Source organism: Lepidochelys olivacea (assembly GCF_965140295.1).
Source record: "Lepidochelys olivacea isolate rLepOli2 genome assembly, chromosome: 8".
Lineage (NCBI taxonomy): Eukaryota > Metazoa > Chordata > Testudines > Cheloniidae > Lepidochelys > Lepidochelys olivacea.
The window spans coordinates 70,369,411-70,396,702 of NC_140418.1; the positions used below are offsets into that span (position 1 = coordinate 70,369,411).

Genomic DNA, 27,292 nt, shown 5'->3' on the forward strand with positions numbered 1-27,292 from the left:
GCGCCGCAAAGCGAGGCGGGCTTTACGGCTGGGAGCCGGGGGGAGCCGCGTGCTGCGAGGCGCCAGCGCCGATGCGGGGAGGTTCTTGGCCCGTGAGTCAGGCGGGGGCCGCCCCCGCTCCGGGCTCGGTGTCCCCTGTACGGAGCCAGCCAGGCCCAGCGCGCTCCGGGGCTAGCCTAGGCTGCTCCGCGTGCCGCTGGTAGAGCCTGGGCGGCGGCCCGGGGCGCGGAGGGAGGGGATGGTACAGGGGAAAGCTGCGGGGCGGGGGCTGCTTTGTGCCCGAGGTCCACATGGTGGAGGGACATCAAACGGCCCGGTGACCCCCTAGAGGGGACTGGGCCTGATGTCTGCCCAGCGCCCCCGCTGATCCGGAGCTCTGCAGGGGGAGAGTCTCCCTGCAGTGCTCCCCTGTGGAGCCACCCGGGTATCCATCCCTCCCGCTGACACCTGTTCCCTTCTTGTGGTAGGTCACACTCAGGAACTGGCGTCTGTTCCACTCCAGGAATTAAAATGCTTTACCTGATTGGACTAGGGCTGGGAGATGCCAAAGATATTACCGTGAAAGGACTGGAGGTTGTAAAGCACTGCCGCAGAGTATACCTGGAGGCCTACACGTCGGTCCTAACTGTAGGGAAGGAAGCACTGGTAGGTTTACGTGCCACTGAATTGAAAGTCTTTACTCTGTTATTTCAAAAAAGATATTAAGGGGGATGCAGGAATGGTGGATCAGTAACAGAACCAGGAAAAATAATAATGCAACTCATCAGAAGAAAGAATAGTAAAGCATCTTTGTGAGTGTAAATATGATCCTGACAAACCAGCATGCACTTTATATGAGTAACTTCCTTCCATAGTTCGTTAATCCACAGGAAATTCCAATATTTCAACATTTGTTTTCATCCCAAATTGTGACAAAGTCCAAATATCAACATTTTTCATAAAACAGAAAGTTAGAAAAATATCAGTTTAGAAATGCTTAAACATTTCATTATTTAACTGGAACTTTCACCTGGTGCTTTAGTCAGTACCAGAGAAGTGTAAATTTGAGTGCACATTGGTGTGTCACACGATAACTGGCCTGTGTGGACCCTGCTGGTGCATGCTGAAAGATCCTTAGTACAGTGGTTTTCAAACTTTTTTTTTTTGGCGACCCAGTTGAAGAAAATTGTTGATGCCCATGACCCAACGGAGCTGGGGATGATGGGTTTGGAGTGTGGGAGGGGCTTAGGGCAGAGGGTAGGGGTGAGGGCTGTGAGGTGGGGCCAGGAACGAGTGGTTCAGGGTGTGGGAAGGGGCTCTGGGCTGGGGCATGGGGTCGGATTGCGGGAGGGGGTCTGGGCTGGGGGTGCAGACTTGAGTGGGGCTGGGGATGAGGGGTTTGGGTGCAGAAAAGGGTTCTGGATTGTGGGGGTGCTCAGGGCTGCTGCAGGGGATTGGGGCTTGGGGCACAGACTTACCTCAGGTGGCTCCCGGTCAGCGGCACAGAGGGGACGCTAAGGCAGGCTTCCTGCTTGTCCTGGCACCGTGGACCGCGCTGCGCCCCGGAAGCAGCCAGCAGCAGGTCCAGCTCTGAAGACACGCAAGCAGCTCTGCGCAGCTGTCGCCCACAGGCACCCCACCTAGCCTGCGCATATTCTCCCCCCCCTCCCCCCGCATGTACACCCCCACCCTCTGCATACACCTTAGCACACACCTTAGGCACCCCTCCCTCCCCCAGCTCCCATTGGCTGGTTCCCGGCCAAATGAAAAAGGGTGACCCTTAGGACATTGCTGACCAAGTTAAAAGTAGGTGGAAACTGGCTGCTTAATGGTTTGGAGGGCAATCACATATGAGCAGCAATACAGGGAATCAGAAGGCTGTCTAGAGATGAGGACTCTGGCCTGCAATGGATTGCTAAAACCATCCCATATTCTTGACATGTAGGGCCTCACAGGATGTGGGGATCTGGGGTAAAATCAAGCCCCTGCTCCAAATCGTGCAGAGCAGGGATTTGAAAACATCCCCCATCCTGGGTCTCCCCCATCCCAAATGAGTGCCCTTATAACTGAGCTATTGACTATTCTGGGAGACACACACACACTCACTGGAAAAATACCCAGTCTTCACTTGTACAAGGCCCTGACCTGGTAGATGTGCTGTCAGGCCCAACTGGAAAGATAGGAGTGGAATGCGAAGGTTGAGTTTCCTGCTGGGGTTTAGGCATGAGCTAGGGTTCCGAGCTGCTAATTAGCTATGTGGCAGCATAAAAATATAAGTGGCTCTGCAGAGGCCTACCAGCGGGGACTTTACACACCAGCTGAGCAATAACTTTGTGAATGTCAGTGGCACCTAAATATTGGTCTTGGGTGCCTAAGTTCCTTTGTGGGTCTCACCCGAAGTGATTTTCCCAAGGTCACATCATAGGTCTGTGGCAGAGCAGGGTATTGCACCTAGAACTACCAGATCCAAGGCTACTGCCCTAACCACAGGACCATCCTTTGTTACTCCTTTATGCTGTGCTCACTGTTATGCTGGTTCTTTTTGTTTTATACACTATCCTTTGTGTGTGGAGAGCAGAGCTGGAATTGATGTCACATTTTCTGTAAAGTCAGACCTTCCTGACTTCAGTTAGCTAAACAATTATGATTTCTATAGCTCCCAAAAATGTGCTAGGTGGCTTACAGAACAGAAAGACATGACATGTCCCTGCCCTGAAGAAGCTTGCTGTCTATGTAACAATAGTACTTACATAGCATGATGAAACTTGAGTTATGAGAATGTACAGATGTGGAAAATAATCACTAAACATTCTACAAAGGAACCAAGTCTCATGGTTCATATGTGAGGCCTTGATCCTGTGAATGCTTACACACATGCTTAATTTAAAGAACATGTGTAGTCCCATTGACTTCAGTGGGATTGCTCTTCTGTTTAACGGTAAGTGTTTGAAGGATCAGAGGCTAAATGTGTTATCAACATGCATGGAAAGGTATTCAGCATGCAGAACCAGAACTGGAGGGTGAATCTGAGGTGCAAAGAAACCAAGCATCAGCTGTTGGAGTCACATTTCCCTGGGGATACTAATAAAGAATGGTTTCAAGACTGGTTAATTACAACATGATATAAAAAAAACTAGGCCATAGCACAGTTTTAGTGAATGTCTAATCTATATCTGGTTGGATGCCGCAGAAGACAGACTAAGACAAATGGAAGTCATCACCAGCTGTCTCATTTTGATGTTTTTCTTCTATCTCTAGGAGGAGTTCTATGGGAGAGAATTGATTCTGGCTGACAGAGAAACAGTGGAACAAGAAGCGGATAATATTTTAAAAGATGCTGATCTCTGTGATGTTGCTTTTCTCGTAGTTGGTGATCCATTTGGGTAAGAAAAGGCAATATTTTAATTATTCTCCTGGCTTTGTCATTTGGCTACTTCTAGCTCTTAACAAATGGGAGTTCTCTCATGTTACCATAATTTTCTTAGTGGGAAAAAGAAACATTCCATTTTCATAATGGTAGGAGAGTCCCCCATTCTTTTTCTTGCACAACTGGCTACATTTGAATTTGATACAAATGTAAATAAGTAGTTCACATTTTATTCTCAGTCTTGTTTTGCAGTTCTCGCACCCAAACAGCTTGCAAAACATCCTTATCAGATAGGAACTCAGACCCACAGGCACTCACATAGATATATAAATCTTCCCTTCAAAAGTCAAGCAACAACTGTACAATTAATTGCCATTATCCAAGCTGCACTTCATAAAAAAAATTTGTTTTAGATTTTATCAGCTTAGCAGAAGAAGTGCTAGGCTGTTACAAAGTATGGTGCATTTCTTGATTATGTATTATTCATGCTTTGTAGTTATAAACCATGCTTTCTATTTTCAGTTGCTTTTTAAATGAATGCTGGGTGTTGGTTGCACATGCTAATGGTATTATCTAGTCTAGTCTTTAAGGATGGCTGAGCCATTATAAATGTCTTGTCAGTTTTGTTTATTAAGCTTCCTATTTCTGTTTCTTATTGCTGCTAGAAGCTATAGCCTTTTTCTTTCTCTAGAAGGATGTCTTTCTGCCTATGTAATCAAGCATCATCAATCTGTAATGTCAAGCCATACAGAAGAGCTCTTTGTCTCCAGCTGGTGATCCAAGACTATGTATCACAGCTTTAAGAGGCACAAGGAAAATTAAATCACTGAGAACAGTTTGGTGGGTGGGTACATTGGGGGGAGGGGCAAGATGTTATAAAGGAGAGGAATAACTTATGTACTACAGACTCTGGGGAAACATTGAGACAATTTTTTTTATTACTGTAGCTGCAGGTGATGCTGGCTATTTAGAAATATTAAAGTAATTATACTTGTAGTGTGCATTGCCATTAGAATCCAGGTTTAAGTTAAGGTGCAGTACCTATACCCTCTTGCTTTGATCCAGAAATAAGTTTAGGCATACAGGCCATATAACGACTGTGTCCATCAAAAAGTAGTTGGAGTTTGCATGGGGGTCACCAGGTCTGCTTCTGCAATGTGTATACCAATGTTTTTAATGACTAGAAACGCATGCTTTTATTATAACATAGTGCTCTATCTCAAGAAAGTATAAAGAATTTTCTAAAACTTTTATTTATGTGGTCTAAATGTGTAGGCTTTTAGGCCCCAATTCTGAAGTCAGGTCCATGTGGACAGACTCTGATGCCTGTGTGGAGCTCCACTGACTTCAGTGGGTCTCCATAAGGGAGGATATAAGGGTCCCCCTGCAAGAATCATGTTGGAGAACCAGGACCCTAAAATCTATCTCCAGGCAGCTTTGAAGTTAATTGGTGGTGGTGATGATCTAGAGCATTGTGCAGTGTATTATATGGCCACAATTTTCAAAGTTGGATCTCTAAAGCTAAGCGCTCCCCTCCCTCACCGAAAAGTGGCTTGCTGTTCGGAGAGGTTGAGCACCCAGAACTGCTACTATCAATGGGAGCTGCCAGTTCTCAGCATCTCTGAAAAACAGGTCACTTAAGAGCCTCATAATGGATTTTGTGGTTTAATTTAGGCACCTGAGTTCAAAAATTTGTTTGTGTTCCTTATAGAAACTTTCCCTCTAGGGTGGTCATCTAAACTTGGCCAAATCAGTTGGAGGTGGGGGAAACGTAGCAAACAAGAAGTGAAACTAAGGCTCTCGCGCTAACTCTTTCAGTCTATTAATATGTCATTTTTTGATGCTTAATCTGAGGGAAGTATGGATTAATTTTTAGCAGTAGATATAAAATTCGTAAAGCCCACGACAGACATTAACCATTTAAAAGCAGGCTAAAAGAGTCCATGGTGTGTATTTCAGTCAATCAGTGTTTGGACTCTCAGGAGGGTTGAGGGCAACTTACTGAAGAACAGTGTTCTGAAGTTTAATGCACCCCGTTTCAGATGTTTTTTTTTTTTTTTCCTAATTACTCCAAGCACACCTGCTCCCTGGAATCTCTGAGGTGATTGACTGGTTGCTCCTAGTAACAAAGGGCAGGATTGTCCTATCCTGTGGAAAACCCTCTGTGAGGGTGACATAGGAGCCAGGACACTCCAAAAGTTGACCTCAGAGTTTTCAAGTAATCTCCTCAAGAAGGAGAGGTTTAGCTAGTACAGAAAGGAGGTGGGTGGCCTTTCAGCCCCACAGGTAAGGGATGTCCCATCCTGCTGATACAAAGGCACAACACAAGGTGCAGCTACCCTGGAATTTTTCAGTTCTTTTCCCGTCCATTTGCAGTTGTGTCTGCAATATTGGTAGAATGTGTTAATGTAAACCAGGCAACTTTTAGCACCATGTCAAACAATGTGGTGACTGAAATAAATGCCCACCTGCATCCAGTTTATGCAAGTGCTTCCATAATTGCTACTGCCTGGTCTAGCACCAGTAGCATCTTCGCAGTGTGTGGAAAGTGGTAGCGTAGACAAGGGCATAGAGGGCTGACTCCCTCAGGCCCTCTGCTGCAATTGGCTGAGTCTCCATATGTGAATACACTGCCTGCAGCTGTGCTGCAACCCTTGTAGAGGAGCCAAGTGGGAGCAGATGCTGATTGGAGCAGATTTCAGTAAATAAAGCGAGCTGTTCCCCTGATTCAACTATTAGCAGACCCACAAAGTCTCCAGAGCCCTTATGCCATGGATCTGGAGAGATGGGGATGAGGCTGAAGAGCCAGCCCTCTGCTCTCCCTCAGCAGATGTGCTTGGGTCTCCTTTGCTCATGGAAGGGAGTGGAGGGGGGGTTAATAGGAGAGAGGTTTGCAGTTAATGAGGGAACTATTCTAAGTCTAGGATTACCTTACTGCTGTTCTCCTAGGTGTTGCAGTCTATCTCGAGCAGTACTTCCTGACTTCCCATAATTCAGACTCTACTAGTTAATCTGCTGTAGATGAATGAGCCTTTATCATATTTTTAAAAAACTGACACTTCGTCCCACCCCCACCAACTGCTGCCACATTTCTGTGTCCGTATCTGTGCACTTGAGCTGGCCAAGTAGTTGCATAACAGAAATGCACTAAGGTTGGGAAATGGTCAGGCCAGAGATTGAGAGAACTCCATGAGAATTCAGCTTGAACGACAGAGGATGTCAGGGCTAAAACAACCCTCCTATGTAATTAGTCAGCTCAGCCAGATACTAGTACTTTCCCTGTTTCACTTTATGGAATGGGCAGCACTGGCTGAGGTATCTTAGGAGAAAAGGAGACAGCTGAAGCAGTTGTTCAGATTTGACAGCTTTCTTATTTAAATGCATTGCAACATTTCACATGTAATGTGGAGAGTACAGTACTACTTTAACATCTTAACATGCACATGTACCATTTGAAATAAAAATTAATTTATTTTAAATTGTTGCAATTTAAAAATAAGACTAACTTGGATCTATTTCAGAGTAACAGCCGTGTTAGTCTGTATTCGCAAAAAGAAAAGGAGTACTTGTGGCACCTTAGAGACTAACCAATTTATTAGAGCATAAGCTTTCGTGAGCTACAGCTCACTTCATCAGATGCATATCGTGGAAACTGCAGCAGACTTTATATATACACAGAGAATATGAACCAATACCTCCTCCCACCCCACTGTCCTGCTGGTAATAGCTGATGATCTATTGGGCACCTGATGATCACTTTAGATAAGCTATTACCAGCAGGACAGTGGGGTGGGAGGAGGTATTGGTTCATATTCTCTGTGTATATATAGTCTGCTGCAGTTTCGACGATATGCATCTGATGAAGTGAGCTGTAGCTCACGAAAGCTTATGCTCTAATAAATTGGTTAGTCTCTAAGGTGCCACAAGTACTCCTTTTCTTTTTGGATCTATTTGTGCTTCTGACGCTGATCATATTTGGAACTCAAGCCTGCAATTCTTCCTCTGGGCAAAGTTCCCATTAACCTGACTGAGAGTTTTGTCCAAGTGTGAAGATGCAGGGTGCATGTTGACTGATGGGTATATTGAGCCAAATTCAGCTTGTGGTAAGTTTCAAAGGGGATTGCTCCTATTTACTTTTGGAACGAATTTGCATGTTGTTTATATATCCCAAAGCATTTTCCCCGAGTCTTGTGGATTTCAGTACTTAAATATATGAAAGACAATAGTTCTAAAAGCCAGGCTTGGCTTTTCCAAGGTTAATATATAGCTACTGTATACATGTGTATACAATATGTATAAATCTTTAAAACGTTCTGTATACTGTGTAGTTCTGTCTTTCGAACATGTTTTCACAGGCTTTCAGTGCAAATGTGAGATGGCCTGGTTGCATAGTAATTATAGGAATACTGGAGGTATGCCCAAGTTCTCCGTGCTAAGCTTAGCTGACATTTGCTATTCAACAGACATCCAGCAGACACCTGCAAAAGACAAAGGACAAATGGAACTGTCCTCTTTAAGTTGCTACCAAAAGTTACTTTAAAAAGTAAAAAATATGCTACTGTTGCAGTTTTAACTTTGAAAAAACAACTGAGAGCTGTGAAATTCATGTGGGTCCCTGTGCTTTCTAGCCCTTTTTTTTGCTACTTATTGTTATGATAAAGTCAGAGTAAAGCCCTTACTACCACTCTTGGCATGCTGCATAGCTTTACTCATGAAGCATTTTAATTTTACTTTCAAAACAAACTATGTTGATGGTTATGCTCAGTCAGTGTATTTTGTCAATCTAACCCATTTCTTCCTTACCACAGGGCCACAACACACAGTGATCTTGTTTTGCGTGCAGTAAAGCTTGGGATTTCATACAGGGTTATTCATAATGCTTCCATAATGAATGCAGTGGGCTGCTGCGGTTTACAGGTAACTCTTGTACGTACTGTTCTACAATTGTTAATATTCGAATCAGCAGTCTCTACCGCTCTGACATTATGGAAGGGCTGCATGAAGCAATCTAAACTTTTAAGGAAGACAGCTGTAGAAATTCTGGCCAGTTCTCAGAATATGTTAACATTTCCTTTTCAGAGTGTTCCATGCATTTATCATTATGTAACTTAACATTTGGGAGGCAAAATGCCTATTTGTATTGATGTATGTGTGAGTAAATGGGTGACAATTCTGGTTTCTCTCCCCCACAAAAAAACTAGGCAGTATTTTCTATGTATTTCATATGTAAAGCATTGTGTGTGTATGATGATTGTTTTGCCCTGTTAGCTTACTGTTCCTACTGGTGATCATCTGGTGAGAGAAAGTTATCTCCTTGAGAAATATACCATCAATGGAAATAAAATGGGTACATACATGATTCCGTGTGTTATCCCAAACCCAGATGTAAAGTGATGTCAAAAATTTAGCATCAGACACATCCCTTCCCTCCTGAGTTGATCCTCACCTCTTTAATCTTCCTACATGTCTGCCAACAGCTAAGGGATCTTTGATTTTTTGTTTTATCAGAGGAATGCAAGGATGAGAGCCACATACCTTGAATTTTTTTTAAAAAAAAGATATTAGCCTATTGCATGTCCCATAAATTGGTTATTTTGGGCCTTGGAAGCTCATAAAAGTAGAGACCTATTTTCTTTAATATTTTTAAATTTCTGTCATAGTCTGCTCTGCCTGTTTTGTAAAATCTTCCTTATGTTCCCCTCCTTGCTCCTGTCCCTGTCCCAGTTTCCCCAATCAGAGAATCAACTGCTGGCAGCTACATAGTTTCAAGGGAAGAAAAGAAAATAATTCTACTCCTCAAGGCAAAAGCTGGAATATTTTTATTTTATGAATATAGGGAAAATGGTTGCTGGTTGGCTGGAAAACTCACAGGAACTCCCTGACTCAATTGTGGGATAATTTAGTGTCAAATATAAACAGCTTTCAAGCCATGTAACTACTATAGGTCTGGTTTTTCTACTTCTCAGAAAGTTAAGGCAGTGATGATCTAATTGGTGTCCAGCGAGCTAATACTAGGCAGTTTCCTTTCATAGATGTCCAGAAAACGCTCTGCTTTTCATACAGGAAAAATGCTAGACTAACATGTATCATCACTAATCATACATATATTAGCTATCTGCAACTTTCCCCTCCGTTACTCTTGTTAATGATGAGCATTGGCAGTGTGCTCAGCCCTTCCCCTACTCTGTCCCCAAGGAACTTGTCATTGAAGGCCTGCACATGTGTAGGCCCCTGTGAAGAGTAAGTGAGGCTGTATGTGAACATAGGGGTCTGCTTGTGAGGAGCCAATTTGAGGATCAGGGTGTAAATAAGCGATAAGATGCATGTCCAGGGCAATTCCATCTCAGAAGGAAGAGGTCCTTTCTAGCCTAAGGAAGGGAGAGCTGCCTGTTTTTAACAGAAATAACTGATACCTCCAAAGTTATACCAGAAATACTAGCAGCCTTACTTGAGTAGTTGCCAGCAACAGCATATCTGTACCGGTTGTAGATATGGCGTAGGCTTCAGCTCTGAGCAGACTTCCATGCCACAGGGTGAATCTACACTGGCCCTGGAGGAATAATTTCCAAGCCAGGGAGACGTACCCATGATCGCTTTGATTGAGCTAGTGTGCTGAAAAATAGCAGTGTAGCTGTGGCTGCACAGGGAGTGGGACAGGCTTGCCATTCCAAATGCAATCCCATCTGAAACGCGAGGTATGTACTGAAGGTGGCTAACCCGTCCCTGTGCCACCACAGCCATGGCTACACTGCTGTTTTTAGTGCACTGACTCAGTCAAAGCGTGGGTATGCCTACCTGACTTGGAAATTATACCTCCAGCTCCGTTGTACACATACTCACAGTGGTAGAAATGTCTGAGCCCCGTGTGCTCTCATACTTAACTGCTAGTTCAACAGCACCATTCTTAAAATGTGAATGTTAATTGTAGTGTGCCCACAGGGAACGCAACCCGTGACCTTCGCAATGTGATAATTCTCCCCATGAGTACTTTCTCACAACACCTGTCTGTTGCTGAAAGGAGAGATCATATTATCTTTTAGGGAGGAAGTAGACTTTTGGTGTTACAATCTACATAGGCAGTAGACGGTGGCAGGTGTCGCATGGCTGCACTTTTATGGGTAGGGTAGCACAGGGGTTGGCTCCTTACCCTATCTGCTTTATTATGGTGCACAGCCTGCTTCTATAGTCAAGAGCTGGCAATGGATTCCTACTACTCGTTAGCATGGGATGGTCTTGCTTTCTGTGCCATGAGGAGAGAAACTGAAGGTCTCACCCTCCAATCCAAACTCTGACAGAATAAAAGGAAAATATAGACATCTGACAGTGCAGGTGTCTATATTAAAAATCTATAGTGTTTCTGAAAGTTTGTCCTGCCTTGTAGCGGTTGTACAGGGAGAGCATCTAATGCTGCTACAGAGAGGCAATTTCTAATCAAGGACTGCCCTTAAAACAATCCATGCTGTAGACCACATATGCATGTCTCTAGAGTTGTCTTTACTTTCTTTATCCAATGCTGGGGGAACCTACCATGACAGAAACATGGAGTTATTCACCCTGGCAATAGTCTTTTTCCTTCCTAACCTGGGAGGTGCTTCTCTCTCGTAAATCAACATATTCCCATTCTTGTAAAAAGCACTTTGGGAAATCATGATCATGTTATATTACAGGATCGTAACCAGCTGAATGTTTAAATCTTCAGTGTTCTTTGAGGGAGCAAACAAATAATGAAGGGAGATCAAAGCAGACAAGGCACCTCTCATTTATTAAAAGTTGTGGCTGTTACTTCCATCATCCCTTAAAACCCTCCACTTCTTTATTTTCATAATTGTCTCCTGTCATGAATTAATTTCATTTGTTTTAGGAGCAGCTGCTTTTTTGAAGCATTTTGTTACTTTTTAGTGTGGCGGGGATTCCTCTTATACATACATGACCACAGAACAGGTTTGTTTTTTTTCCTTTTATTCTGATCTTGATACAAAATGTCTTACTCTACTAGTGAAAAACAGGAAACACCTTTATAGATTGTACTTACGGTTTTCAGAACAATGAGCTGTAGCTGCTGATTAGACTCTGTCTGGGTGAAATGCAGTTACTGCTCAAGCTGCTCACAAAAGAATGCGTCTCTTATATGATCAGACCAATGTTCAGTTCTTTCTGTGAAGCATAACATGCAGTTAATTGCATATTCTTACTGCACAGAGTAAGTCAGTGGAGAAAGCATTCTGCTACTATACATCACTTTTTGTGTACTGATTTCTATAAAGATGCTGTGATCTGTAGTTTGTAGCTTATGGCAGCATGAGCTAGGGTTGGACTTACTGTTTCTGGGACTGAAGAAGCAGAAATGTAGTTTTTGCTATTTTACAAAAGCTCATTAAAAGTAAAATATTTTGGAAGGAAAAACATGCCTCCACTCTGAAAACATCTTTTCCGCGCAGTCCAGATCTGCGCTGCTGGTATGGAGAATCACTGTGGTAACAGATTAGAGACTGCATGTGATAAAAATGTTAAAGAAGCTATTGCATTGGTTCATATCACATTAAAGGGGCAAGATCTCCCCCTTTTTTTAAAAAAAAAAAAAATCCTTTAATGCTGAGCTTCTGAAAAGCTCTTTCGCTGCAGTTTTTGATACAGTTGGCTGGAGCTTTTTTGAGAGCTGGGTCAGTTAGGCAGATTGAAAGACAGCTGTAAGCACTAGTCACATTGTGCCAAAGCCTCTAGATCCCTCCTGTGCCCATCTCTCCACCCTGTTTGTTCTCTGCCATACTGGTTGTAGTATCAGGCTTTTGTTCAAGATTTGGAGAATGTTCCTTTTTATTTTTCCAAAATGAGACAAACAAGACGGGTGGGAAAGTGCCTTGGATGTGAATTGTCACTTAAACCTGGTACCGCTGGGCTCATTTCTCCATTGCCCTCTGGACTCTGACTGTAATTTGGATGGTCTCAGTGGTATTTGTTAAGTAGCATCACAGTTGCTGGCACTAAGCACCATTCTAAAGGCCCTGCAGTTCTGTGTCTGTGCATGTGGAATGATCCTGCCAGGGAGCCTGGGGCGGGGGGGTAGCCCCACAGGAATGCAGTCCAAAGCCCTCACATAGCACTTCTGTTGGTATCTGCTGGAGCACTGCAGCCTTTTGCCTGAGCAGCTAAGCTGTACTCCTGGTGGTGTTGGGAACCTGTGATTTCAGCTCTTCCCCTGCTCACCTACTTGGGGAAAGAGGCATGGCCTCAGCCCCATTTATTCCCGTGAGTCTACACCACGGGTTCTCAGCCTTTTTCTTTCTGAGGCCCCCCCCAACATGCTGTAAAAAGTCCACGGCCCCCCTGTGCCTCAGCAACTGGTTTTCTGCATATAAAAGCCAGGGCCAGCATTAGGGGGTAGCAAGCAGGACAGTTGCCCGGAGCCCCATGCAGCTAAGTTGCTCAGGCTTCGGCTTCAGCCCCGGGTGGCAGGGATCTGGGCTTCATCCCCATATAGTGGGATTTCAGCTTTCTGCCCTGAGCCCCAGTGAGTCTGACACTGGCCCTGCTTGGTGGACCACCTGAAACCTGCTTGCAGCCCCTGGTTGAGAACCACTGCTCTAGTCCATGTAGCCTGTAGGTAGAAGGAAGGGAGAAGTCCTTTGCTGTCTTCTACAGGCTTCAGTTTTTCACTCTTAGGCCAACTGCTGGGGCAAAAATGGCTTGTAATTTTCCCCTCCCCCGAATGCCGTAATAAAAAGCTGCTGTAGCACTGAACTGTGAGGCAGGGGACAAGTTGTGGGGACAGATATAAAAACTAGGACCTACAAAGAGGGGGGACAGTAGGGGAGAGGTTGACTAACGAAAGCCAGAGAGTAGGGGGAGAGAGAACAGAAGAAGAAGGGAAGGAACCAACTAAGGGTGAGAGGCTTGGAATAGATGGAGGGAAAAAAAGCCATAAGCAAATTGCTCTAGTTTTATCAGTATTGCTTTTGGCAACCACATCCAATTACTGTTCCCATTAATTAGCTGAAAATTGGCCTTGTGTGCACACTTCGTGCACCACCCTAAATTTATAATCCCCATACATTTGAAAGGGACATTCTTTCCCTGTTCATAGGACCAAAACTAAATGAATGCCCTGGTGTGCCTCAAGAAACAGCTCTAAAGAGCCAGTACCTGGGAAGTAGTCCAGACCTAGGCTGTCTGCAGTATGTTACTGTAGTTTTCCTTGCATGCCCTTGCTATGCTACCAAAGGCCTTTCTGTAAGTCATGGCTCAAACTGGTCCTTTTGCATAACCTCTCTTCCCTAGTTTAGGAGCTTCAGTAGAGCTGCTTAAGCCCTCAGCCTTCATCCTTCCAATTAGTGCTATTCATCTCTCTCTTTTTGGTGGGAGTGTACTGACTAACATGACTGACAGCTAGAGTAAGAAGAGCTGCTCAGCTCTGGGTAAACAACATTGTCAAGTCCATAAGCATTTTTTTAAAAGGTAGCAAGGAAAAATGCCTCATGTCCTGGCCCTTTTGCAAGGTAAATCCATTCAGCCTTCAGAACAGCCTCATTTAGATCTGAATAAACGTCTATCTCCTTTGATCCCTCAGTAACTGCTTTGTCCTGCTTTGAGCAGGGGGTTGGACTAGATGACCTTCTGGGGTCCCTTCCAACCCTGATATTCTATGATTCTATGTAACTCATTACACTGATAATTTTCAATTACTAGCTACCTAATTAACATTTACAAATGTAACTACAGTGTGAAGTAGATTTACATTTTAACCAATCACTGGTATTTTGTAACTGAAAAATACAAATACAGAACTGTGGTGTTCACTTCTGTAGTATCTAAGCACTTTGTGAGGAATGAATAAACCTCACAACATTCATGTCCTGTAGAGGAAGTATTATTTACAAATGGGAAACTGAGGCACACAGTTATGAGATTTGCCCAAAGGTCACACAGGAAGCCTGTAGGAAATAGAACTCTTATTTCCTGACTCTGTTCTGTGCCTTAACCACACGATCATCTGTCTTCCCTCAAATGGAAGAAATATAATACAAACATTTTTCATTCATTAAAATAGTAACCAAATATATCTTACTGTCTCCAGTTTGTTTTCCTACTAAATGCCCTGAGTCTTTATTGTGTAAGTTAGCACTTGTTTTGCACACCCTCTAAATGCTAGTTCAGTGCAAGTGATCCTACTTTATTGCTTCCATGTGCTGTGTAATTTACAGCACCATTTGTCACCACTGAATCTGACCCAGAAACATCCACCTACCAGGGTGAATTTGGCAACTGTGTTTCAGGTTAATACAGGGGAGGTGGGGGAAGAGAGATTTTGAGCTAATGTTTCTATATATGAAAAGCCTAAGAAGGGTTCCAGAGCCTCTAAGGTGACTTTACCCTTTTGGATTATGTCCTGTATCCTTCACATGCTCTCGATGGAAGAAGGCTCTTAATGTTGAGTCCCATCTTACTCACGTGGAAGACATTTTCTGAGCACCAACAGGGAAGGCATCTCAGCCTAGAGAGAGAGAGAGACTTCCCTTTGTTCTTTTGCCTAAAGTTACTAGGTTGAAAGCCATGGCTGCTGCGTAGCATCAGCCATAGGATGCAGAAACAATCCCATTCAGTGCTCTTTCTCCAACTTGTTAGCCATCTCCCCCCATCTCCATTCTCTGTGATTGACAGCTCCCAGGAATTCTAGCCCAGTCGTGTGTGATGCAGAAACAGCATTTTAAGTAAAAGTTTTAATTTTCTATGCTTACAATTTTATAAAACTGGGCAAGACAGTGTGAATGATAAGTCTAAGCCTAAGGCTCATTTTAAATGGCCAAAAGTCATAAGCAACTTCAAATTTCGTTTTTTTGTTTTAATACCTCTGCTGACAGGACTGTAGTTACCCTTGAACTTCCTTGTAGTGGTTACCCTTGAACTTCCCAACCTTGCCCCTAGTTATTAGATATTAGCACAGTATGCCTCCTTTGGTATGAGAAATACCTGGGGAAATCGGGTATCAAGAGCAAAAAATTCCTTTTTTAAGGATGAACATTGTGTAGTATCACAGCCAAAGTCCTGATACCAAAGATGAAGGAAAGGGAATCACTTTCTGCAGCAGTGTTTACCAGCAAGTAAGCACTAAGATCCTATGATGCAAGGTGCTGAGTGGCTCTTAATGCTCATTGACCTGTTTCCACTTACATTATTGGGGCCAAGAGTAGCCCTTTTGACTTAAGTGTGAGTTGAGCTTCACGTACATCTCCCAGGAATAGACTCCATAATGGTATTAGTTGCAGCATATTCTTACCCTGTAAGAATGTCACGTCATATAAACCATGATTCTCAACACAGCAAAGAAGATCAAAGGTAGCCCTTGGTTGCATATTGTTCAATTCCCTTTACAGTCTGCTGGGAGTCTGCACATGCGTAAGAGCTGCAGATTTGGGTCTAAAATACTTAAGAAGAATGCTTTTGTATTCACCTACTGAAATGTTCCTGGTGAGTAACCCATTTTCTGAACAGCTTCTAAAGCTGTTTTGACATTTTAAGAAAGGAGACAGTGTACATAATTGACAGAATGCAGTGTCATGGTTACAGTTGATGCAGCAATAATTCTGGGAAAAGATGCTGCAAAAATAAACCTTTGCATGTTGAAATATTTCTTTCTTCGTTTCCCTGCAGCGGGTACAATAGTGGCCTTGAATATTAAATTGCATCTTCTCTGCTGTTTGTTTTAGTACACTACTGTGTTTGAGGGGGAAAGAAAAATGTTTTTTTTCGTTTACTTTTCCCTACTTAGCCTCTGCTCCTTCTTTTTCATGTTTTGTGTTCATTAGCTATTTGGCCACAACACTAAGAAGGGTTTCTTTTGGTCTGGACCACAATAGGATAGATTCTGATCTAATTTAAACCAGTCTGCATAATGAGTAATTCCACTGAAGGTTGAAGTCTTCAGTGGGTTTACACTTCTATAACTGAGATTAGAATATAGCCCATTCTCTCTAATATGCTTCATTCCACCTTGTTTATATTTAGCCTGACGGCTGAACTGCGCTGTTTAAAAATACTGGTACAAAATAACTGCAGGCTCCCTAGTCTTTGGTACAAAAAGTGGTTTGCTTTTCTTTCATTTTAAGTATCTAAATAAAATAGAAAGCACTAAATATATTTGCAGTTTATGCTGGGACAAAACAAAGCAAAGCGTGAAGAATGGGGGAAACTGACCACCTTGTTTGCACTGCTTTATGATGCATTTTGTGGGAGGCGTTCAGGTCTAGCAGATCAGGCACTGGATTGGGAGTCAGGAGACCTGGCTGCTCTTCCTGGCTTTTAGTAGTTGTACTGTAACAGATAATCATAGAAAAGATTTGTTTCAAACATCTACAAGCACATGAAGTTTCTCACTTTTCTGAAGATGCCGCTTTTGTAAGCTTCCCATGAAGATTTTGAACGTTAGAGAAGAGGGAGACTGGTTTGTCTCTACTGCTGCTGATTTGAAAGGCCTGCCCATCCATCCACTAAATCCAAATGCAGTGCCTTCCTCTGTCGAAATTCTAGCTGTGTGTGGGACCCTAAGACAGGAATCCGATAAATCTGATGTTCAATGCAAGTGTGTGATACTTGAGATGTTTGAGCTCTCACATACAAGACACCTTTCCTCCACAAATGCCAGGCTGTGTTTAATGAAGGACACAGCACTATCAAGATTGCTCAGAAATTAATGTGTTTCCTTCTTTAAGGGGCTATTGTTGTGTTAGCCATTTTATGTCTGATTAGTTCGTTGAAGATGTCATTCAGGCTATTATAAGTTTCTGCTTAAAAAAGCTCAGAACAGAGTGTCTGATCATCACTTGTTTTGTTCTGTACAAAATACACAATGAATATGAAAACTGCAGTGGTTTTACAGCTATGTGCCAACAACATCAAGTTTTACATTTTGATTTCTAGGTCCTGATCCAAAAGTCCAGTGAGGTCAATGGAAAGACTCAGTTTGATTTCTTTCTGGTTGAAATGGAATATCACAGAGCAGGATCCTTTTAGGATATTAGCGTTGTTTGTTTAATAATATCTATTGCTCCCTCTGCATTAAGGCTTTTCTTGTGAGTCATTTGCTTTATGCTGGATTTCAAGAGGCAGAAATAATAGCATAACATAGTACAGCAGCCTCATGTATCAGCCTCTTGAACCAAGAAAGTACCATATCTTTGCAGGGTGTAGGAAAGAGAGTTAAAATACTAGTTTTATTAAATAAGCAAGTTTTGCTGACAAATGATCATGTTTCTTCAAACTTATGTAGGCTTGTTCTGCCACAGGAGTAGTGTCCAAGTATGTGCTGATGTATGATATGGGTGGGAAATTTGTGCCTGTGCATATACAAATGTTTGCATGCACAACAGCTGTAATTTATTGAGGTCCTCAATTTATGGACCTCAATAAACTCCATTAATTCTTCGATCCCACAGCATTTTGAAAATGATAGTATACCAGTGAATTGCGAAAGCCAAAAGTAATTTTCTCCTATTTATCCTGCTTCTCCTTCATTTCTAAGAAGGAATATTAAATGTTTGGGGACCACCAGAAAGGCACATGCAGTAAAAATAAGGAAACTTCTCTCAAAATCTAACTCGTACAGGGGTATAAATGACATGGATGGTTGTGCCCCCAATAATACAGTGGTGCCTCGTGTTGCTCTGAAAGCAATTTCCGTGCTGGCCAGTGGTGCAAAAACAGGTGTTAAATGTTTGATGCTGGAAGAATTGCCTCCTTATTGAATCAGTACTTCTTGAAAGTATGCTAAAGTATTTTACATTCATTAACAGTATTTTACAGACTTTTTCCTTTCCTTTTCCAAGATACATATACATCTTTTGGACCTTCAATTTAAATGAAAGACCTGTTACTGATAGTGTATAAAAGAGAAGTCTAATGAGTTAGTACAGTTTTGACAACTGCTTACAAAATAAGGTACTCATTTAATGACATCTTAGTGAAAGAGAGGTCTCTGCCACAATTCACTGAGAAGCAGTGCTGTGAGAAATAACAGAATTGGGTTAATTGGTAATAGGAAGTGGGAAGCTTTACCCCCTTGGTCTCTAGTTCACACCTAGTTCAGGTCATCAGTCATTGTGGAGAGCGGGGTAGTGGTTAAAGGAGTGATTAGCCTCAGTACTGCCATCATATGGTAACGTGAAGTGAGTTGGTTGTTTCCGTTCAGTGCGTAGAGGGATGGTTGTCTGCATTGCAGATATCATCACCCAGTTATCACCCAATCTCTAACCACCCTTTTCTTTGATCTGTGCTGCAAAGAAAAGCTTTTCTGCTCCATGTGTACTTGGCCACCAGTGGCACCACAGGTCAGGCCTTCTTTAGGAGAGGAGACTACTCCTACTTGGGTAGTGAATGATCTCCTGATGGTTTCAGATGTCAGCCCGTAAGCAAGTCCATTCGTGCTAGGCCCATGGCTGACCATGGGTTGCTGCACCAATGACTAGAGGTTGCTGCTAGTTTGTCTGATCACCTTCAGTGATCCCAGTCATATTGGGAAGTCTGCAAATTATTAGAGATAATTGATCTGATAGCCAAGATCTTTGGATGCTGCTTGTCTCCCAGACTCATCTTCCATATGAGGTGACAAGGTATTTCTAATGTGGAAGTAGAATATACCCAGTAGTGATAATATACAATTGTGTAATGGCTTGTCCTGTTAACTTTGTTCGCCCGTTTTCTGCCAGTGTTTTTTATAGCTATAAAATGAAACTGAACATTTATTCATTTACCAAAGTATTTATAGTTCACACTTTAAGGCAAGTGGATCACTAATTAAGCTTTAATATTAAAGGCTAGTCTGTGTGCAGAGCATAAGCTTTAATTAAAAAAAAGGTGGGGGGGGTTGGGGAGAGGGTTAAACCTTTCAACCGGTGTTTCAGTAGCCTCTGGCCATGGTTTGGTACCAAATGGAAAGGGTCCAGCTAATTGAAAAATACTTGGGTTTGTTTTTTTTGTTGGATTTCTACAACATGGGCCTTAAAAAGTTAAAAATTACATGAAGACCTTATCCTTCGATGTGACTTTTTTTTAAGTTTACCAGCAGGACCTCATGGTTATAAAATGTGAAATATGGGTACATGTCTTTGAGTTACTGAAGTGTAATATTTAAATGAGGAAATAGTTTGTGTAATATGCCAAGAATAATTGAACATACTGTCCTCCTATCAGAATAAATGAGTAACCCTTGGGCACCAGTTCCGTAGAAAACTAACTTGTTTCTGCTTTGAAGCATCACAAAAATCCAAGCTGAAATAGCAGACCTGATTCTCTGGTGCCCTCTGGCCACTTCGTGGTGCTCTGGCAGTGCAAAGGAGCTGTGCTCATGGCTTAAATGGCCAGAGGGAAATCCCCAGATGGCATAGAACCACCATAATGTCTTCTGTGTAAGATTTAAAGAAAGGGTAGCAGAGGACAGAGTGCAGCTCCTCCTTCTCTGCAGAAAGCAGGTGGGAATTCCTCCTCCTGTCCCAGGCTTGAAAAGAGCTCTTCGTACGTACACGTGTACACACACAGTCTCACACTCTCTCTATTTAACTGTGTCTTGTGTGCCGCCTGTAGCTAGGAGCCTGGTAAGAGGAGGCAGAGAAGAAATAGTTGGGGAGTTAAGAGATGTTCTTCTCTCATCTGCTTTTAGCAGACAAGGGGGAATGCACTCCTTCCTTTGCTTTGGTGTAGGATTTAAAATAAGGGGAGCAGTTGGAGTGTGTAGCCATGGTGGAGAGGGACGTAGCCAGGCCCTGTATCAGGGAGCTGCAAATCCACCTTTGTTGTCCCACCCTAGACCTGCACTGACTACAACCTGGCTAAGACAGGGTCTTGAAGATGTGTTTCTACCTTTTGAGGTGAGACAGTAAACAGATCAGGATTTGGTGTTTATTGCCTCTGCTGCCTTCCGGATCAAATTAACTTAGTGTAGATGCATAAATACGTTTTCCAACTCCCAGCCCTGAAACTCAACCTGGGATCTTAAAGCCAAGCTGAGTTATTTCCTTTGTATGAATCAACACCAGTAATAGATTTGCAGGCCAAATTCTGCCTTTAATTACAACTCAGGAAAATATTTCTATTTTATGCTGCCTCTTACAATACCCATCTGGAACTAATCTACAGAACTATATCAAATATCTTCCATGGCACACCTTTCCCATTACTGTGAAGACAGCCAATATATGACGGCAAGACTGAGGGACAAGTGAATGTAATTGCCACTGTGTCTGCCTACAAATGAGGGTGCATGTGCCCACACACAAAATATATCTGTAGCCGCTGTCCTCTAATCCTCATGGTATTGGTTGTCTCTCAAATTCTAACTTCATTTGCACAGGGACAGCATCTTCATATATAGCACACGCATCCTGTGAGCACTATTTTAATACAAATATTACAAGAATAATTTATCCCCAGGCTTGTAGAAGCATTACACGGGCAGTGCAGATGCTACAGCAGTATTGGAGGCTGCCTACCTGCTTCCTTATAGATTTAGGAAATAATCTACTACAGTTTTGCTTCAGTTTTTCAAAAGGGCCTAGTCTACCTTGACTTAACTGGGGAATTTTTCCTGAATAAGGACATGATTGGGTCTTTTTAAGTATAGAAGGAATATTGAAAGTTAATGAAGAATGGTGACCAGAATAAAGAGCTGGATACAAGCCTTAGGGGGCAGCTTTACTACTCATTCTCTAACATGCATCGCTGCCTGGAGGATGACAGAACAGTAGTTAACTTCCTATTCCATAGCAGAGAGGGAACTTAGTTTTTTCTTTGTATCTAAGTCTGGAACAAAGTCTTGTTAATGCACCATTCCAACAACCTGCAGTGCAGCAAGGGGAGAACAGGACAAACAGGACACCTTTTTTAAAAAGAGGTATTAATTTATTCTTTCCTGTGTGTGCAGCAAAATCGTTGAGAAAATACCCTTTTATATAAGGGTGCCTTAGTTCCAGTCTGATGCTCCCTCCTTAACACACTCACGACTTCCTCGCTTTTAGTTTTGTCAAACCTTAATTTCCTAATATTTAATGTATAGAAACTTTGTAATCCACACTTAAGTAATTTCTTCTTTGCTTGTGTGGGTTTTTTTCTTTTAGTTGTACAACTTTGGAGAAACAGTATCTGTAGTTTTCTGGACGGATACGTGGAAACCAGAAAGCTTTTTTGACAAGATTCAGAAGAACAAGCAGAATGGAATGCACACGCTGTGCTTACTAGGTAACAGATATCTGTCTTTGTTCTGTAGTCACTTTTTTATACAACATCCAGAGGCTATGGTGGTAAACATAATACATTTAGAAGAAAAATGTTCTTAATTGTTTGAAGAAAATATACTAAAAATTGCATCCTTTGTGGATTGCTCATGTGAATTTAGAATAGCTTTACTGGCCCTATCTTGTTTAACTGTGGCCTGCAATTTCTAAAAAGGAGTCAAGAAACCAAAAAAACCCCTGTGCTTCAATAGAAGTCAACAAGGATCAGAGATCTGCATATGCTGTTAAAATGCAGCATGAGTTTAAGGACAAGTGTATCTCCTGTTCAAGATCCAAATCAGGTTGCAGTAATTAGCAAGTGTCATCTTTTCCAAGATCTATTAAGGTCTAAACAATTAAAAAAGAGGCATGTCGTATTAGCCAGATGTGTAGTATTTAATTAAATGATTTTCATCTTCTAATATAGCATTCATTAGTCTGAAGACATTTACAGTGTGACAAGGTTACATTGTAATATATAAAAACACTGTAAAGCAAGGATCTAAAACAGATGACTGATTTTAAATTAGCACCATCCTCAGTAGCTCACATTTTGTCTGATCTTTTTATTTAGCCCTATCCTGTAATCCAAATCTTAAATACCAGTGCTGGAAACACATAAGCCTGTGTAACTCTAACATGATAATAGTCCCATTGCATAAAATTATACACATAGTGCCTAAGAGTGTGCAGGTTCGAGCCCTTGGTTTATGACCACTTCAAGAATGAGAGCCTTTCTGTATGTCTCTTGGGCTGAGGAGGGAGCTGTCAGTGCTTAATAAATTACTAGTTTAAGTAAAAACATGCATTCTGTGGGAGATTGGAAGAACCTTAGTCTGGAAACAATTTAAATGTACAAGTGTCATTGCACATTTGGCTGACTTTCCAAATGCACAGGAATGTTTCCAGAGGTGGTTAAAATCAGATTTTTGGTAACTTTTTAAAGAAACATGAACTTAAATTTAAGTTTTCAGAAGTGTAAGTCCTATTATTACAAGTTAACAAACTTAAGAAGGGAAGCAGGAGGGAGATTTTTCTTTTTTTTTTTTTTTTTGGTTCACTTACTCTGCATCTGTTAGCATTTAATCCTTTGCACGGTTTTTCATTTTGTGTTGATTTTAACATTGCGGTTTTGCAAAACCACAAAGTTCGGGGTGTGGGGAGGGGGGAGAATTCATGGCAGGTATAGGACTTAAATCTAATTAAGTCATATTTGAAACTCGATAATTTCAAATTAAGTGTTCCTTTAATACCACTTGGTTGTGGTCTATTTTAATTGATTTAGTCAAATTACATTAAAGGATATTTCACAAATGAGTAAAAGCAAAATGCAGAAACAGTGCTATTAGAATATGGTTGTGATTTGGAAGTACCGTAACTTTAACTTACGATAAATTGTACCTCTAGTTCCCACAACTTAAAAAAATAAAAATAAAATGCCAGTTTATGCACAGATCCTGTTATAAAAACCTTTTCCTCAGAATTTCCTTGGCAGAGGCTGATGCTAAAATCTGAACAGCGATTTTAAGACTGAAAACATACCCCAACTTTTACCTTTTTTGTACAGCTTTTTTACAAATTGAATACAGATTTAAGATGTGATGTAAGTCTCCTGCCTACAGATTAGAGTGTAATGCACTATGATTTGAACACCAAGTCAAAAATTGTGAGTCAGTACAAGCTAAACATTCTACTGTTTAGTATATAATTTCCACTGCTACCTATTGTAGAACTTGAGTGCCTGTCAGAGATAATGCAGGTGCCTCAGTCTCCATAAAATTGCAGAGTTGCTCTGTATTTAAAACACACACATCCAGAAATTGTAGCAGGAAGGAACTGCTAATGAATTAGGTTCCTGTGTGGTGGTTAAAGTGAATGCTGTTGTTCAGTTATGCTGCTTTACCTTCTGACTACCGAGGTGCAGCTGAACCTAGAATATATGAATGAAGTGTGCAATACATCTGGCTTCCAGAAACTTCTATGTTTAAATGTTTTAGAACAGTATCATTTTGAGATTTTTCAATCTTATGACAACTGTGCCCATCATTGTAGTACTTAAAGTGTTTTAAGGGCTGTTTTACATTGACTCTAGTGCAAATAAGAACAATGCAATCCCAGGTAAAATTTCATCTTCATAAAAGGAAAGTTTTTCTTCATAACTACTATTTGAAGCTCAGAATAGAGCTGATACTGCTTTGCTAGAAATCCATGTTTGTAGTTCCCTCACTAGCTAAAATATTGGTGTATGAAAAGCAGAAGAGACCTGCTAATTTAAACTACTAACTAAGCCCTTACCCGTTTAGACAGTTAAGATGAGTGAGAAGATTACAGTATCTCAGATGAAGTCTTTATTTGTGTGTGATAAATATAACTTTTATCCTGCAGACATAAAAGTAAAGGAGCAATCTCTGGAAAACCTGATGAAGTGAGTCACTATTTTGAAAATAAATATATTGTCAGCATGTTCTAGTGAAAACTGGTTGAAGATCCTTCCTCCTACTCAGTAATACTGCACTCACCTGTTTCTTAGATGCTCACTTGTAATGAAGTAAAGCACTTAGGCATGGTTCTGCATTCACTGCAATAAATGAGAGTTTTGCCATTGATTACAATGGGATCGAGCCCTTAATTTGCAATAATTGCACACTAGATTTTGGTATTGTGTTCAATAAACAAAACATTTTGTCTTAACTAGGTCCTTCTATAAGAGGTTGTTCAGTGAATGAAGTCTTATAATTGTACAATCTTGCACAGTATAGTCTCTCTCAGCTGAAAGCAAGACAGTGCTCTGAATCATCTCAGTGCACTGGCCAGAAACTGCATCTGGAGTACTGCCATTCCATTCTCTTAACACCAAACAGAAGCATTTTTAATAGTGTTAGTTTAACTAAGTTCATTTAGCTGTCTCAAAGAAGTTTGTCATTTCTAAACCATCTTTTTATAATTGGGTCTATAAACTTTTGCTTCAAGACATGCTGTAACTTTTGGCCTAGACTCACATTCATAAACTTCGTTTGAATGTAGCCAGAATTGGCAAACTCGCTAAAGAGTTTGAGAAATTTCTGCTTTGTAGTTATCTGCTTACATGATGATTGTTGGAAGTAAATGCAGACACTGTAGTTTCCAGCAGTCTCACTTGAATCTTAAGATAGCAAAATATCAGCCACTTATGCCCTGCTGCTTTACAAGTGTGCAGAGAGCCCAGGGACTGCAATTGAGCTGAAATTCACCCCCACCCCCACGGCCTATGGATTACTTAAACCATATGGGTTATGTTAAAGCTGAAATGTGCCATAGAGATAATGGAATGAAATACAATAACCTAGTATTCTGTGGTTGAATAGTATTTGGCAAGGCAGTTATTACTTTATTTTTTCCATCAGAGGAAAGAAGATTTATGAATCACCACGGTACATGAGTGTGAACCAAGCTGCAGAACAGCTTCTTGCCATTGTTCAAAATAGGAGGCTTCAAGGAGAAGAACCAGGTACATATTTAATAGTAGTTTCCAGGTGCTAGTACTCCAGGCTTCCCCTTTCTCTACCTTTACTGAGGAGTCTCTACTACTGAGCAGCTCCTGTCTTGAAGTGAAACTGGGCTACCCTCAACCCTAGTCAGCTGATCACAAGATGTGTTTGGCAAAGCCCAAGCTGTACTGCAGGCAGTGAGCACTGGTGAATGGGAGTTAGTGGTTCCTGGAGGTATAGTCAAGGTCTTCAGTCTGGTTCAACTGGTATAGTTACCATTCATCTTTCCGTTTGGTACATCAGATTAAACAAGGGGAGGCTGTTTGAATGGATCAGAATGGAGGGTTTATTTACACAGGTTTTTAGAACTGTTAAAATATTCTAACATTGACATTTCCCTTTAACTATACTGTGAATGCCTTAGACAATTGTACCTCAAGATTTTCATATGATAGACACTTAAGTCACTTCACTAGTTATTGGCCAAATTCTTATTTACCCCAGGGTAAATTCAGGTTAATCCCATTGATAGAAGTAGGCTTGGAAGAATTAGATTTGGTGGTAGATGTATATATGATAAAATAGATACAAGCTGACATTTACATTGTCAATTTACAGATGAAGAAATACTGCTTGAATTTAGTTTGATTTAAAAATATTTACTGTGTATATTTTGACAGTGTGAAGTTAAAGCTTTGTTTTTGAATCTCAGCATCAGACACTCCCCATAACAAATTTTAAATTGATAAATCAAAAAAAGTTTAAAACCCATAATTTTGTGGAACTGTAAAAATTGGATAAAATGCATAAACTATTATTGGTATGTCCGTTATAAAAAAATCAAATTCTACCAAGCCTTTATATTAGGTAGCTACTTTACATTTGTACTGTTACTGAGAGCAGAGCTAAAACAAACACCCCCTTAATTCACTTGTATTTCTATTAAAATTTGTTTTGATTTTTAAATTTACAAAATATACATTTTAGAGCAAATTCCCTTCCCTTATTCCTTTAGTAGTTTACTTCTCTCTCCTGAGGTCTGGAAGTAGGAGGGCGAAGGTAGTCTTCTCACCTAGACCAGTATCCTGCTACTGGCACTGACTGAAAGGAGGACTCACTTGGAGAAGGGAACTAGCACCCCTCTTCTGTGTATTTGCCACGTCCCATTTTAAACTACAGTTAGTAAGTGGCTTATAATACTGCATCTCCTCGAAGAACAGAGTTCCATCCCATTTTGCCAAAAAACTCTTGGCTTTAAAGTGTTAGATTAAAATCAGACTGGAATCTTGAGACTCAATGCTTTTGTAAATGTAAAATACATTCATTACTTTCAGTAAAGAGATTGAATTTGCTCTCTAGAAAATGAAAGATTAATTATTTCCTGAAATTATATTTTCTTTTTTGTAGAAGTTACAGAGAGCACACTCTGTGTTGGCCTAGCAAGGGTGGGTGCCATGGATCAGAAAATTGCTTCAGGCACTTTACAACAGCTGTCCACCGTAGAACTAGGTGGCCCACTACATTCCATGATCATAGCAGGCAATATGCATCCTCTGGAAATAGATATGCTTAAGCTCTTTGCTGTGGATGAATCTAGCTTTGAAGACAATGAATGTCAAAGGAACACTTGAATAAAGAGCCTTTACCTGTCCCCTGCTTTGTGGCAATTTTTAAAATTTAGATTTTTTTCCCATCCTTACTTTAAACATACAAACAGCATAAGTGGACTTATACTCTGCTACCGACAACACTAGGGGAGTATGAACATTCCCTTGAACAGGAGTTCACATACTCTGCAGATGAAGACATGGAACTGCAAGGTAAAGTGTCTTGCTGGTTTCAGGACTGCTTATCAGGAAGGTTTCACAGGTTTGAGCTCATCCTGGGGAGAAGCTTCCCCTTCCCAGGGGCATCATGAATGCTAGACGACCTACCCCTGGAGAGGAGGAATGGCCTCTGGCTGGGAAGTTCAGATGAACCTAAGCAAGATGAACTTGGTAAGTGTGTACAAAAAATAGCTTGCCAGTTCTATGCACCCTACACCACACGCACTGTCCCACTAGCATGAGACAGACCTGCACCACATTCTCCCAACAGGATCAGTGCTCTGGAAAACTTTGCTGTGCTTCACTCCTGTCCTCCTACGCCAGGGCAATCCAAGTAGCCGTGTAAGGGTTTAGGCTACCCTAGCTCTCAAAGATGTCATTAATTTGGCCTATTTATTA

The 27,292-nt window shown here is 41.5% G+C and overlaps 1 protein-coding gene across 3 annotated transcripts; it reads left to right on the forward strand.

The window, feature by feature from the left end:
- Positions 1 to 6: 6 nt before the first annotated feature.
- DPH5 (diphthamide biosynthesis 5) lies at positions 7 to 26,718 on the forward strand. 3 transcript variants are annotated; one of them, XM_084637077.1, is made up of 8 exons: positions 7 to 92; positions 468 to 645; positions 3,238 to 3,362; positions 8,155 to 8,272; positions 21,445 to 21,565; positions 23,986 to 24,025; positions 24,984 to 25,087; positions 26,475 to 26,718. In XM_084637077.1, the coding sequence occupies exons 2-8, from the start codon at positions 511 to 513 to the stop codon at positions 26,696 to 26,698; spliced, it is 867 nt and encodes a 288-aa protein (XP_084493203.1). In that variant the 5' UTR covers positions 7 to 92; positions 468 to 510; the 3' UTR covers positions 26,699 to 26,718. The 3 variants fall into 3 exon arrangements, with proteins under 3 accessions (XP_084493203.1, XP_084493201.1, XP_084493202.1); XM_084637075.1 differs by having other exon boundaries at positions 79 to 199; XM_084637076.1 differs by having other exon boundaries at positions 82 to 199; positions 8,155 to 8,263.
- Positions 26,719 to 27,292: the final 574 nt, after the last annotated feature.

Bases quoted from the DNA above. Each gene is read 5' to 3' on its own strand.
- DPH5 (XM_084637077.1), top strand. From the start codon at position 511: ATGCTTTACCTGATTGGACTAGGGCTGGGAGATGCCAAAGATATTACC. The intron at 8,273-21,444 runs GTACGTACTGTT...TTTTTCTTTTAG, and splicing joins GCGGTTTACAGGTAACTCTT to TTGTACAACTTTGGAGAAAC. The intron at 24,026-24,983 runs GTGAGTCACTAT...TTTTTCCATCAG, and splicing joins TCTCTGGAAAACCTGATGAA to AGGAAAGAAGATTTATGAAT.